We start from the raw sequence: 15,594 nt of genomic DNA on the forward strand, positions 1-15,594 counted from the left end.
AAAAAACAAGAGATTTCTTTGGCGAAGTACCTGCTTGGCTGGGCCGTTGCCAGTTTGGTGACTTGATCCCACTGGACGCCAGAGGCTTGAAGGCGGCAGCAGTGGTGAGCCCAGCCACCCCTGGTCTGGCCGAGCCTGGGCTTCCCGGCCTCTCGGGGGAGCTCCAAGCTGCACCTGCTGATGGGGCAGGCTGCTGAGAAGGTTCCTGGGCATTGCTGGAGAGAAAAGGAGGAGACGTTTTTGGTAAAGTGGTAGTAATCTAACTTAGTAGTGATTTGTCCTTTTCTTGGCCTATTAAATCTCTAAAGGAAAACAAAAATATGATATTTTAAAGAAAACTCTAATACCATGACAGGGGACTGACGCTCTTTAAAACAGAAAAAAGAAAAGGAAAGGAAACAATCAGGGTGCATTTGTTCAATCTTTGGAAATTCCCTTTAAAAGGTCCACTCTGAGAAATTGTTGTTTTTGTCATTTAGTTGCTAAGCCATGTCTGACCCTTTTGCAACTCTGTGTACTGCAACCCAGACTCCTCTGTCCATGGGATTATCCCAGCAAGAGAACTGGAGTGCGTTGCCATCTCCTCCAGGAGATCTTCCTGGCCCAGGGATCAAACCACCTCTTCTGCATTGGCAGGCAAATTCTCTACCACTGAGTCCCCAGGGAAGCCCAAACCTGAGAACCTAGGCACTGGAAAAGTCACACAGCCAATTCTTTTACATGAGAAGCTAATTTCCTCTATCTCAACATTCCAGAAGGGTCATGTAGAATAAACAATTAACTATTGGAGAATCCTTGATAATCTGTATGAAACGGCAGAAGCAGCTTTTTCTTTACCACGTTGTTCTGGTATCTTAGGGATTAAGTTTCCCTGACATCTCACCAGTCACTCGTTTCACTCACACACTGGCTCAGTTACTCATTCATTCAGTAAATACTTAAGCACCTACTATAATACGTGCCAGACATTGTGTTACATAGCGGAAAACAGGAGACAATATCTGCAGCCTAACACAGCATCCAGTGTTCATGATACAAGAAAACAAGAGACAAGTCTGCCACTGTCCTCTCTCAATCAGAGCTATTTGCTTAACCGGAGGTCTTATTTACGCTGGTTCCAGTTTGATATAGAAGATGATATGGCTTTTATTATCCCAGTCATTTGTTATTTATACTTATATATCATCATTAAAAAAATAATTCTAGGTAGTCCAAATTATAAAGTAGGCACTTCTGGAATGGTGTAATACTATAAACCGTTTCTCTCAAATGAAGTATAATAAAAATGGTAACAATGATAACAACAATAATACATCCTACTGGCTTTTCAACAGAAACTGAGCTACCACTTACTAAATAATTCTATGCACAGAGACTCAATTCCTTCAATACCTGAAATTAACAGCTAGACAAAATAAATACCCTTAGTTATACTGTTAGGCTGAAGTTTCAACTGCAATCATGCCCACCATATTACTGTAAATGACCAAGAATACCTAATTTCCCCAATACCTCTTGAACCCTGCACAGCCTAACAGAACAGGCTGACGCTACCTACCCTTAAGAAGGCTGCTGCAAGGCTGCCCTGTGGCTGGCTTTTGGGAACTTGGCTGGTCAACAGTTCCCTACAGTCATATAAAAGTTTCTCTAAAAGATAAAGAGCGCTCACTGCACCTAAACTTCATCCACAGTGTGGTTTATGATAAACACCTGCTGTCCTTCTGCAAGTTGGAGACTGGGAACGAACGAGGCACAGCATTGCCTATGCGATGAGCCCCAACGAAACCCATCCCAGGAACTTGGTTTCTAAATAGCTTCTCTGGTAGAGAACACTTTGCATGTCTTGCAACTCCTTGCAGTCGGCATCCACACATCATGCGTGACCTCACAGGGAGGTCTGGAAACTTGAGCCTCCTTTCTTCTCGACTTGGCCCCATGCACCTTTCTCCGCGCGGATTCTGCTTTGTGTTCTTTCACCGTTAACGACCCTCAATCACGAGCGCTACCACAGACTAAGTTCTGCCAAGTCCTCCCATGAGTCATCCCAACCTGACGGTGGGTTTAGGGCACTTCTGACAACAGGCAGTTTTGAAAAATCACACTAGAGCTATTTTAACTATCTTGAAATACTATTCCCTATTATTGTTCCTCACATTCAAGTGTAGCAGAGCCATCACCTTCTTCTATCATTTCTAATGAGTTTAATGAAAACTCAAATCTGCTTGATGTTAAAAAATACATGAAAAACTTAAGCAGTTTAATAATTTTATCAGAAATAAAAAATGAAAGACAGTTTACCTAATGGCAGTGCTGGACACAACTGTCAGTAAAGACACAATAAAGAATATTAATGGAAACCAAATTTAAGCATTAAGTACCTTTTAAAAGATTTCTGATGGTCAGATTTTTTTTTTTATTTTACAAAAACTCTAATTCAAAAAGATACACACACCCCAGTGTTTATAGCAGCACTATTTATGATAGCCAAAACATGGAAGCAACCTAAGTGTCCATCAACAGGATGGATTCCCATGAATAAAGAAGATGTGGTACACATATACAATGGAACATCACTCAGCCATGAAAAGAATGAGATAATGCCATTTACAGCCACAAGGATGCACTTATATACTGAGCCACACAGAGAAAGACAAATATTACATGCCATCACTCACATGTGGAGTCTAAAAAAAACACACACACAAATGAACTTATTTACAAGAAAGAAGTAGACTCACAGATATAGAAAACAAACTTACGGGTTACTAAAGGGGACAGGGGGGATAAATTAGGAATTTGGGATTAACAGATACATATTACTGTATATAAAATAGATAAACAAGGGCCTACTGTATAGCAGGGAACTATACTCAATATCTTGTAATAACCTATAATGGAAAAGAATATGAAAAATATAATATTGTTGACTTACATTGTTTCAGGCATACAGTAAAGTGATTCACTTATATTGTATACCTGAAACACTGTGACTCAGTTCAGTTCAGTCACTCAGTTGTGTCCAGCTCTTTGCGATCCAATGAACTACAGCACGCCAGGCCTCCCTGTCCATCACCAACTCCCGGAGTCTACCCAAATTTATGTCCATTGAGTCGGTGGTGCCATTCAACCATCTCAACCTCTGTCATCCTTTTCTCCTCCTGCCCTCAATCTTTCCCAGCATCAGGGTCTTTTCAAATGAGTCAGCTCTTTGCATCAGGTGGCCAAAGTATGGGAATTTCAGCTTCAACATCAGTCCTTCCAATGAACACCCAGGACTGATCTCCTTTAGGATGAACTGGTTGGATCTCCTTGCAGTCCAAGGGACTCTCAAGAGTCTTCTCCAACATCACAGTTCAAAAGCATCAATTCTTCAGTGCTCAGCCTTCTTTATAGTCCAATTCTCACATCTATACACGACCACTGGAAAAACCATAGCCTTGAATAGATGGACCTTTGCTGACAAAGTAATGTCTCTGCTTTTGAATATGCTGTCTAGGTTGGTCATAACTTTCCTTCCATAGAGTAAGAGTCTTTTAATTTCATGGCTGCAGTCACCATCTGCAGTGATTTTGGAGCCCCAAAAAATGAAGTCTGACACTGTTTCCCTATCTATTTGCCATGAAGTGATGGGACTGGATGCCAAGATCTTAGTTTTCTGAATGTTGAGCTTTAAGCCAACTTTTTCACTCTCCTCTTTCACTTTCATCAAGAGGCTCTTTAGTTCCTCTTCATTTTCTGCCATAAGGGTGGTGTCATCTGCATATCTGAGATTATTGAGATTTCTCTCAGCAATCTTGATTCCAGCCTGTGCTTCCTCCAGCCCAGCGTTTCTCATGATGTACTCTGCATAGACGTTAAATAAGCAGGGTGACAATATACAGCCTTGACGTACTCCTTTTCCTATTTGGAACCTGTCTGTTGTTCCATGTCCAGTTCTAACAATTGCTTCCCGACCTACATACAGATTTCTCAAGAGGCAGGTCAGGTGGTCTGGTATTCCCATCTCTCTCAAAATTTTCCACAGTTTATTGTGATCCACACAGTCAAAGGCTTTGGCATAGTCAATAAAGCAGAAATAGATGTTTTCTGGAACTCTCTTGCTTTTTCCATGATCCAGCGGATGTTGGCAATTTGATCTCTGGTTCCTCTGCCTTTTCTAAAACCAGCTTGAACATCTGGAAGTTCACGGTTCACGTACTGCTGAAGCCTGGCTTGGAGAATTTTGAGCATTACTTTACTAGCGTGACTCAACCTACTTCAAAAAAATGCTATGTTATTCCAAGGTTATTGCCGGGATTAAATGAAATACAATGAGATAACACATGTAACACACAGCAAGTACTGAACACACTGCTGAGCACAGACTGTATGCTCCAGAAATGCCATATCCCGTAATATGTAGCTCAGACATCTAGAGATAAACACATTTAGCAAGTAAACATCCTTCAACTGCGCTAGTGATTTTGCTTCTAAATGTAGTTTGTAGATAGTTCTGATCCAGGATTTTGAGGTCAGGTATAATCTTGCCTCTTCAACTCAGTTTTAAATGACACACAGTATCTCATAAGCAAAAAATGTTTTCATATTTTTTGTAATCTTTGTACACAGTTCTGTATATATTTTCTCCCAAAGACTCTGAGATTTTAAATCTTAAATAGTACTCTTTAGATACAAAGGGTGTGCAGATTATAAAGAATTTTGAAAATCTAAGTTATAAGCAAGGGAGTTCTATTTATATCAGGATTGATCAGCAGAGCTGAAAAATCTCTAGAATAGATCTCTATTAACTTAAAATTTTTAATGTATTAATGGGAAATAATTAAGTTTTCTCTAGACAATCATGTTGAAATATATGACGTCCAAGCCCCTAAAAATCAAACATCTTTTTTTTCTAATTTTTAACTATTACTTATTACTTAAAGAAATATATGAACATTATGTAAAGATTAAAAAATTAATAAGGCCATTGGCTATATAATTCTATATTTGGGGAAAATGCCATTAATAATCACTAACAGCAAAATATTTCAAACTAATGACTAACATTAATATAATAGTCATGAACACATAGATTGGTATATTCTAAAATCATGACTCATGTACATTTTTTCTAAACTTAAATGGTTTAAGGTATACCTAAATTCTAAACAAATTAAACTGCTTTCTAAAAGATCCTAGTAAGAAAACCAGAGCAAATCCATTAGCAATGTTGATTAATACCAAGCTCAGCATCAAACATGGTCATTTTCACTAGTCTGCCAAATAAACAAGCGCTGAAATGAAATGTTAAAATTAATATGACTTCCATCTGAAGAATACCAAAGATTCTGTTTCATATTTCAAAACCTTAAAATGGAGAAAAATGTATACTGATAGAGCAAAGGTTTCAAAACTGAGCTAATGAGGATAAAAGAAAAAGGAAGAAAAGTTAATTTTCAGTGTCAGCAACCTGATTTATCTTAAATTTACATTCTTTCCCCACATTTGTTTAACTATTATAACAAATAAATTTCAGCTGCAGATGGGGAAGAGTTGGAAATTTCAAGTCTATTTTCAAAAGAGAATCTCTGCTCAAAGAATAACCGTGAGGTAACTTTTATTCTAAATATCATAATTACATGTTTAAATTTTTTAAAAGCCAACTGTACATCACAGATTTTAAACATCAATGTTTAAACTAAGCAGTTTTTAGCTAAAGTCTTACAAAAATTGATATAGGAATGAATATACACATTCTGAAGTGATAAGAAAGGAGTATTTCCGTAAGGTCATAATTATAAGTATTCTTATAGAATGCTATTAAGAATTCTTAATTCTTTAAGAACTTTATAAAAGGATCGAGACATATAGAGCCATCATGAGTCTCCTTTGTTCCAGAATTCTGTTTACAAGAAAACTTTTTGTATTTTCCTAAGCAAAATTCTTAAACTTTTGTATTAAAATTCAACACATTAAATATAAATACTATAATGGAAAGACAAGTCTTGTATTGTACTGCGCTTTATTATAATTTTAAAGATTTGTTGCTATTTAGTCGCTCACTTGTGTCTGACCCTTTGTGACCCCATGGACTGCAGCACGCCAGGCTTCCCTGTCCTTCACCATCTCCTGGAGCTTGCTCAAACTCATGTCCATTGAGTCGGTGATGCCATCCAACCATCCTGTCCTCTGTCCTCTCCTTCTCTTCCTGTCTTCAATCTTTCCCAGCATCAGGGTATTTTCCAATGAGTCAGCTCTTCACATCGGGTGCCCAAAGTGTTGGAGCTTCAGCTTTAGCATCAGTCCTTCCATTGAATATTCAGGATTGATTTCCTTCAGGACTGACTGGTTTGATCTCCTTGCAGTCCAAGGGACTCTTAAGAGTCTTCTCCAACACCACCGTTCAAAAGCATCAATCCTTCGGTGTTCAGCCTTCTTTATGGTCCAACTCTCACATCCATATATGACTACTGGAAAAGCCATAACTTTGACTATACAGACCTCTGTTTTAATTTTAAAGATTACTGTTAAACAAAAGCAAAAATCAGAGATAAAATACGTCTGACAATATCCCAACTGCCCTTTCTAGTACACTTCTCACTGAGGTGGGAAGGTCTCTTCAGGAAACCCTGCACTTTTGCTTTGCAGAATGCCAGCTAGCTTACCTTGTCGAGAACCATTTTCCTTCTCTGGATATCAAACATATTTAGCTTGTGTCTACAACTGTTAATAAAAAGTAATGAAAATTACTAACACTTCCTCTAGAAGTAGGTCCATGGACAAACAGTCGGTTCATAACTGCAGGCATATAAAAAAAAAAAAAAGTTCATTTAAACAATAAGGAGCCTGATTTGAAAGGAAATCAGGGATGCATTTTTTTTTAGAGTAACTTTTCCTGCTTAAAAACAGACTGACTTACCACATAACAACTACATACCAAAAAATTATAAAACTGTTCTCAGTTTTGCAATGATAAATGAAAAACATTAATTCTTCAAACAAGGTATATAAGGATTTTTATGTTGTTCTTTTTCTGTTCAACAGTGAGAACAAAATAACTTACTGGAATAAAAAATCAAAAGCTGAATGAGCATGGCACAAATGGAGAAACAGGGTATTTTCTCATAACCAGTGCTTTTCCTCATTCCATCTCCATCTGATGTCAGCCAAAACATACCATAAGCCATTTAGTTAAAAATAAAGACAGAAAGAAAGCAATAGAGGATTTAGAGATTCTATTGTGTTCTCAAAGGAATTTTTATTCCAAGGGTAGTCAGCACCTGTCTTTGTATAAACTTAGCCCTAATAATGTTATATTTCTGCTCATTTTTTTTTAATTTTAATATCTTTAATTCTTACATGCGTTCCCAAACATGAACCCCCCTTCCACCTCCCTCCCCATAACATCTAATTCCACAAATAATTTGGGGTATTTTTTTTCCTTAGAGCAAAATGTACAATGATATGTCTTCCCCCTATTCAAACATCTCCCTTAAAAGTTATCCAGAGTTATACAGAGCTTATTTAATTGTACTTTACTGTGCTTCATACATACTGTGCTTCTTTCCACAAACTGAAGGTTTGTGGCAACCTTGTCTCAAGCAAGTCTATCAGCATCATTTTTCCAAATGCATTTGCTGCCCACTTTGTGTCATATTTTGGTAATTCTCACAAGATTTCAGAATTTTTCATTATGATTACATTTGTTATAGTGATCTGTGATCAGTGATCTTTGGTATTACTACTGCAAAAAGATTATGACTCTCTAAAGGTTCTGATAATGGTCAGCATCTTTAAACAATAACAGTTTTAAATTAAAGTATATACATTAATTTTTTAGACATAATGCTATTGTACACTTAATGGAGTACAATATAGGGTAAATATAACTTTTATATGTACTGGAAAACAAAAAAAATGTGTGACTTGCTTTATTGCACTATTTACTTTATGGCAGTGGTTTGGAACCAAACCTGTAATATCTCCAAGGGATGTCTGTAATTAAGTATATTGAGCACATCCATAACACTGTTGGTAGGACACAAACATATGATCAACAGGTCACATCAGGCTTTTACGAATTACAGTCATACTCTCTGCCATTAATTTTATGTTCTTTCAGAAATAATATAGTCATTTCATTAAGATTATACCTTTAGGAAACATTCAGGATTTTTTTACTTTTACATTATACCTAATAATTTTTAGCATAATTGTTAAGTCTGGGAGAAAAGTTCATTTTTGTATTTCAGCATTTCCCAGATATGGTGAAAACTAAGTTGTCTGACAAAGTAAAACTCTCATATCTAAGAACTATAAGATAGTAGCCAATCAAAAGCAATTATTATTCTTTTTCATTTTTTTGAAAAGTATAAAGGTGTATCTTATTAAACAATTCTCATATAGCAATATCCATGCAATAAAAAACAGGGTCCTATTTCATACCAAATATCAAGTGTGCTAATAAGAGATGTCACAAAGGATTAAAAGTCAAGTTAATAATCATACAAAATAATGTGCTCGTACATTATTGCTGCATTGAAATTATAGTTAATTTAAAACTGGACACAAAACAGCTCTAGGGTTTCTCATTTGGGCTGTTAATACAGTGCTTCAGTGTCAGAGAAAGCAGTACCTTTCACAGCAAGCCCCCCGTTATGACATCCACTCTCCCCGTACCTGGTCCTCTTAACATGGACAGAGCCAGTTGATTTCCTCAAGGGCTGGAGATACGAAAAAGCTAAAGGCTTGGATACAGGGCTGATGCAAAGTGCATCCAGGAGTGAGTGATATTTTTCGGGACTGGAGAGCCTGGTGAGCATTCAGAAAGAGTTTTAAGTCGAAAAATCACACTACCGATAGCAGGAAGTATGTAGTTTTTATAGTCTGTGATTTGAAACATTCCCAAAGAGAGAGAGAGGGACAGAAACAGAACAAAGCAGCAGAAAGAGGATGAAGTGTCTATCATGTTATTCTACTCATTAATACAGAATTGAGTAAATTCTCATCAAAGTTGATCAAGGCAATCCTTTGGAAAGCATCAAAAGCTATAAATACTAGAAATTATGTAAAAATAAAACCCTACAACAATAAAAAGGTTTAGTCTTTCTACAGGATGAACAGACATTAGAATAGTTAGGCTTTAGATCAACTTCAACCATAACCAGCTTGTGGGAGAAGATAAAACCAACAGAAATCTAAAATACCTATTTATGCTTGATTCCGTTTCAGAATTTTGTTTCATAAAAATGATAAACACTCAAAAGTCAATAGGCACACAACATGCAACAATCCACACAACTGAGAAATATCACAGATAAACGGTGGTAATGGAAAGAGATAAAAGGATTATTTTAGGAAAAATCAGCAATAAACTCTGTGGGATATAGCCACAACCTAGAAAAAAATGTCCCCAATACAATGAAGATCTCCTAACAGGGCTGTGGCTGATTCCAATGGGAATGCTTTCCCAGCGGTGAGTTGTAAGAGTGAAAAGCACTGGGTTCACATCGGATGCACACCGTACATGCAGCTCTACCTGGTTTTTGCAGCAAGAGCAGCAGACACAGTAGCGGCTGCGCTGCTCAGAATGGCAGCACTGTATCTAGCAGGAGAAGACAAGGTAGATAAGCTTCGAGAAGCTTCCAAAGGACTGGTTGCCACATTTCTTGTGGAGCTGCTTAAATCGGTCAGCAGAAAAACAGAGAAGAGGAGCAAAAAGGAAAGTGAGAAGGGGTAGCATAATAAAGATAAGATAGCAATCATGCCATGTTAATACTTAGACTTTTAAAGGCGTGACATGTCACAAGTGTAAAAGGAGCTCAGATCCTTTATTCACTGTTACTATGATTTCTCTCAGAAATTAAAATCTGATACATAATCCTCCATAAAACTGGGTTAAATACTATACAAACATTTTTGAATGTTTTTAAGCTCACAGTCTCTAAAGCTCACAGTCTCTAATCCTACTTAAAGTGAAATCAGTATCATATAACAATAGAAATTTGAAGACTGATTTGTCAACAACTTCCTTTCTTTTTCTTTGTCAACAACTAAGCAGAAAATAAATCCAAACATGAAGGGTGAATTTCAATAAGCAGAAAAAGAAGGAAGGTTACACCAACTTTTCCAAAAAGTTTCTACATAACGAGAATGTAGAATTGATATACACCTTAGAGATAATATACACCCAGAGCCTGATGTTTTAATGAGACTCGAGTTTTCAAGAGAAGCAGGTACAATTGCCTGCTTATTCAGAAGCTACAATACATATTAATACAGATAAGAAATAACTTTTAAATATTGAGAGTAAAACTATTTGGAGAGGGCAAACACCTTTGCAGAAATAAACAGTAGTTACGGTGAATATGACTAAAAGATCACCTTCTCTAATGATGCTCTGTATTTCTATTTTCAGTTAGCTCTGTAAAGATTCAAAAATGCTGCTATGAAATTTTACCTTCAAAATTCCAATTATTTAAAGTAATAGTTTCCTTTGGTCCTTTAGAAAAGGTCATATGCCTAGATAGGAATTAACATTCCATCGTTAGGATTGTAATGATTTTCAAATCTGGTTGCTGCTGTTGCTTAGTTTCTCAGCCGTGCCTGATTCTTTGCGACCCTATGGACTGTATGTAGCCCTTCAGGCTCCCCTGTCCATGGTGATTCTCCAGGCAAGAATACTGGAGTGGGTTGCCATGCCCTTCTCTCAAATCTGGTTATCAAGCTGGAATTGAGAACTTCTTTATTAGGTAAAAAGAAAGTTTAAAATGCATGGGATGAAATCTATGTCTCTCTGCTTTAACTACGCATATAAGTTCTTAATGAATAGCCTCACTATACTATGACTGCCTTTTCCAAAACTGGTGACAGTGGCCACCTCTAACACAATATAATTATGTACCAAACTCAACTCAAGCGAATAAGAGCTCCGATGCCCAAAACTGTGAGGGGTGATATAAGTCTCTTCTCCCTGTCTCCTCTTCTCCCTTCTAGAATAATTTGATAATTCATTATTCCTAGTTCCACTGGCTATAATTTTACAAAACATTAGAAGACAAATTAAGAAAACCGTGGTAAGTCATTTATCCATCTATCTATCTATATTATATGCACACACAGAGAGAGAATTGCTTAAGTATAATTTTTGGTAAGTCTATAATTTAATTGAACTGTGCAGATATGTTTTAACTGTTGTGAATGGCTAGAAAAGAAAAAATGGGGTCTAAGAAAAAGAAAAGAAAAATGAGATAAGCAGCAGAGCACAAGAATATGAGTGTCATACAAAGTGGAAGAATACAGTTACAACTGACTCAACTTTGAGTTTTTCAATTACTCTGCATCTTTGAGACAATGGCTTCTATTTCAGGGAAATAATGGCAAATAATGAGACACTTAAGTCTACAAAAAAGTCATCTAAAAAATCAATCAGCTAAATTATCCTTCTTCTATAAGAAGAAAAGGAAGCTATAATGAATTTCTTTCATCACATTGTATCACAAATAATAGTATAAAAAGATTGAGTAGAGCAGAGTCCGTCAAAATCTTAGGAAAATTAACCTCAATATAATTAGAATGTATCTGGGCACCTAGAACATAAAATTTCTATCAGTTCTTTTTTAGATGGGAATGCTCTAATTCAATAGACTTATGACAAACTCAAGAAAGATGACTTTCCAAAGCACAGTGAACAGAGAAAAGGCACAGATTTCCTGACTCTAAACTAGAACTCAGAATCCAAACAAAAAATGAAAAATTTAAAAGTAGTGTAAAGCAGTGTTCCACCAAGGCTGAGCGCCAAGCTCTGTCTATATATTAGAGATGTCAGTTCTGTAATCTATGATCAGCTTTTCCTTTGTATTAATAGTCAAACAGTTTTAGTACCTATCACCACCAGCATTAAAATTTAGACAGACAAGAGGAAAAAACTCTACCTAGAATACGAAGTTACTTTAGAAACTGTGGCTACTTGGCCACCAATATGTAAAACCTGAGCAGTTGTAGGTGGGTGAGGTCCACTCTGAGGTAGGTCTTCCAGAGAACTGTCAAACCTGAGTTTTCAGAAGTAAAATAAACAAGGCAGAGGAAATATTAATGAAAAGTACAGACTTTAATCATGTATACCACCTTAAAAGCTCATTGGTTCCATTTTGGAATACCGCTAGATTTTTTTTTTAAACTTTCTATCTGTAGAAGGTTAAAACTAACACCAAACACCCTCACAATCAACAAATATAGGCCGTTTTTTAACATAGCAATTTTTATGTGATAAACTATCATGCTTACAGGGGGAAGAAAGGTGGGTGGGAATTTCCATCACTATGTATTTTGCATGCTTCAGAGAAACTTAAGCTCCAAGAAATTAATTAAGTTGCCCAGTATCATATCATATCATATCATATCATATACCTAGTAAGGCTCAGATGGATGCTGAACCAAGTCTATATGTACTCTTTCTAAAACCTTATGCTTTCTAGCATCCTGTGGGGCTGAATACCACAATACACAAAAGCAACTACGAATTTCCCTTCAAGTCAGAATAATTATTTGCAGATCTGAAATAATATGGATGTCATACCTTGATGTAAAGAAACTATTTCATCTTATCAGAAACAAACGTTTACAAGCAATTGTGTTGTTTGAATATGATGCATTTTGTTTTCCTGATGTCTTTACCATTTTTTCTTTTGAATGTCAGAATTAAATTTAAGAGTTATTACCAAGTAAAGAGAAGATGAAAAAATTCAGTGTGAGGCCTGAAAGAAGAAAGCACCAAGTATAACACTTTGGGAAAAAAAAATAAACAGGAAAAAACAAAAAATTATTCATTTTTAAAAAAGCCTGTGGAAAAAAGTAGAATGGATCAGTCATGTCTATTGAGTTTCAAATGGAAAATGTAACACTAAGATAAAAATAGAAGAGGTTATATTCCCATTTTTTATTTAGTACTGGTCATATCTTTAACAGAGTGTTGGAAAAAAGTGTAGATAACTTAAGAAAAATGTCAAGGTAGAAGTAAACATCATTTAAGAGGCAGAGTAAAAAAAGTTAAACAAGAAAGAAAAGAAGTGCTGTAACAAACCACACTCAGCAAACCACAGCTCCCAGGTCAAAGTCAGCCTGCCTCCTATCTTCATGCGGCCTGGGAACTAACAATGGCTTTCATATCTTTAAATGATTTAAAAAGTTAAAAAAAAAGACTATTTCACAACACGTAAAATCTATATGAAACTCAAATGTCAGCATCTATAAATAAGTTTTCGAGAACACAGCCAGGTTCAGTCACTCATATAGCGTCTATGGCTACTTCCATAAAACATGGAGAGCTGGGCAGCTGCAACAGACCCCCATGACTCACAAAATCTAGTATATTTACTACCTCATGTCTTACAGAGAAAGTCTGTTGACCCCCTGTCACAGAGACTAATGTCTCCACACAGCTACCAGAGCGAACTCTTAAGAACATAAATCTGACCCTGTCTGGTTCTTAGATGCTGCCAGCACTGCTCCATGGATGGCTGTGATCCTAGGCTCCCTACTCACCAGCCTTTCTTACAGAGCTTTCTCTCTGTCTGGCTTGCTCCAGTCCAGCGGTCTTCCATCTCTTCTTAAACCCTCTTCCCACCTCAAGGCCACTGTGCAGTCTATTACCTCTCACTTTCTATACCCAGCTCTCCGCCACATCTTCATCACACTAGTTCTTAAGTAACCTTCTGGCCTCAGTTTAAATGTCACCTCCTCAGGGAGGTCTCCCTAATTCCCCAAATTACCTAAATGCGGCCTGTGTAATATGGTTTTATACCACCTTGTACTTTTTCTTCACATAATTTGTTATTATATTAATTATACAATTTATGTGGTTATTTGTTTGAATCTGGACTCCCTCACTAGATTAGAAGCTCCCTGAGGTCAGGGACAGTTACGTTCACTGGTGTAAGTAAAACAAAGTGCTTACAACATAGAAAACAACAAATAAATATTTGTTGAATAAATGCATTGGAGAAATTTATTGTTTTCAAGTACAAACTCACTATATCTATAGTGAGTTTTTTCCACAGAATATATCTCGTACCTTCTTGAGACTGTTTCCCAATTCAGCTGAAACAGGTATTACTGTTTAAGAACTGATACAAGAACAACCTCAAAGAAATGACTAGAACTCCAAAAAAAAAACTTTTAAAATGTCCTTTAAAACATAAAGAATTATCAATATCCTAGAAAAAATAAAATATTATCAATACCTATATATTGGTACATAATGTATATACTACATAGTATGTAATACATATCAATATCTATATTTTAATATATAATACATAATTAATATATAATACATAATGAGGACAGGTAAGGAAAACACAGTGAATTGAAGGAGTTGAGTTTTCCAACACCTCCACAAACTCTGTTGACTGGAAAAATGAATACCATTTGAAAATAAAGTTCATATAACTCATAAAATACCCTTTAAAGCCAGATTTCTAAGTTTCCAAACAAATGTACTCAGGAGGTTTCCCATGTGTTACACACACTGATTATCTATTCCTTTGCTTAGCCAATGTCTGAAAATAATAGACTTAAGAAAATTTTAAACTATCTCATTTAGTACGGAACAGACATCAATATCTATTCTCATTCTGTCATTCCCCAATATATATTCTTTTTAGGGTTGGAAGAAGCTCTAATTAATAGCACCTCTGAGCAGCAAGACTTTCAGCTTGGTCTGTTACTTAAGTCACTTGTCATTTCTCACTAGAGAGAGGTATGAACACTTCCCAGATATGTCTGGAGAGTTGGGCTTGCAGACTTTTGGCCTGCTTTTCTCAGGGAAAATGAACAAAGAGCTATTTGTGCATTATCTTTCTTTGCAATTGTGCCTTTCTTTGTATAATCTCTGTACTGGGCCTTTCTGCGCTTTTCAGTGGGGACCCATGTAAACCGTCTGCTCAGGCAAAGCAGGAGTGAGGTTGCCCATCTGATTAACTTACCAACCTGACCATACCTGTAGGAGCAGCCAGAGGAACTCTACCTACCAGTCCTGGCAACTCTCAAATTGCTAATTCCTTATGCTGTAGACTCTAGCTCCTCCCCTTTTCTCAGCAGCCTCAATCAATCTCTGGCCTCAATCAATTTCTCTCACATTTTCTATTTGCCCCCTACAGGCTTTGCATCCCCATTCAAAAATGCTATAGTTTCTCTTAAAACAATAACAACGAAAACACCTTCACCTTCTATTTCCCCCATGTACCTTAACATCCAAACACTATGAAGTAATTTTACTTACATAGTCTCCATCTCCTCAGCAGCCTGCCCCTCTTCCACTGCCTCAAGTGGGCTCACTCTCCAACCTCCAGAAAACCATTTTCTTGCTGAGGTCCTGAATGACCTTTCTGTGGCTAAATTTAATTGACAATTTGCATTCCTCACTTTTTTTTTTATTGTGGTTAAAAAAAAAAAACAACATAAAATTTACTGTCCTAACTATGATAGAAAATAATCTGAAAAAGAATAACTGAATCACTTTGCTGTATACCTGAAACACAACACTGTAAGTCAAATAGACTTCAACTGTAAAAAAAAAAAAAAATTTACCATCTTCACCATTTTTAAGTGTATAGT

At 36.5% G+C, this 15,594-nt stretch overlaps 1 protein-coding gene across 8 annotated transcripts in view; it reads right to left on the reverse strand.

The window, feature by feature from the left end:
• Window positions 1-15,594, reverse strand: part of PDLIM5 (PDZ and LIM domain 5) — a 238,703-nt gene that overhangs the window by 60,567 nt on the left and 162,542 nt on the right. For 7 of the 8 annotated variants that reach the window (XM_060416872.1, XM_004009695.5, XM_004009699.5 and 4 more), the window contains one exon: window positions 31-215. In XM_060416872.1, the coding sequence (XP_060272855.1) occupies window positions 31-215 (185 nt within the window). Of the gene's footprint in view, window positions 1-30; window positions 216-8,658; window positions 8,791-9,517; window positions 9,659-11,912; window positions 12,030-15,594 lie in introns of all 8 variants that reach the window. The other variant, XM_042251236.2, reaches the window with a different exon arrangement.

Source organism: Ovis aries, chromosome 6, assembly GCF_016772045.2.
Source record: "Ovis aries strain OAR_USU_Benz2616 breed Rambouillet chromosome 6, ARS-UI_Ramb_v3.0, whole genome shotgun sequence".
Taxonomy (NCBI): Eukaryota; Metazoa; Chordata; class Mammalia; order Artiodactyla; family Bovidae; genus Ovis; species Ovis aries.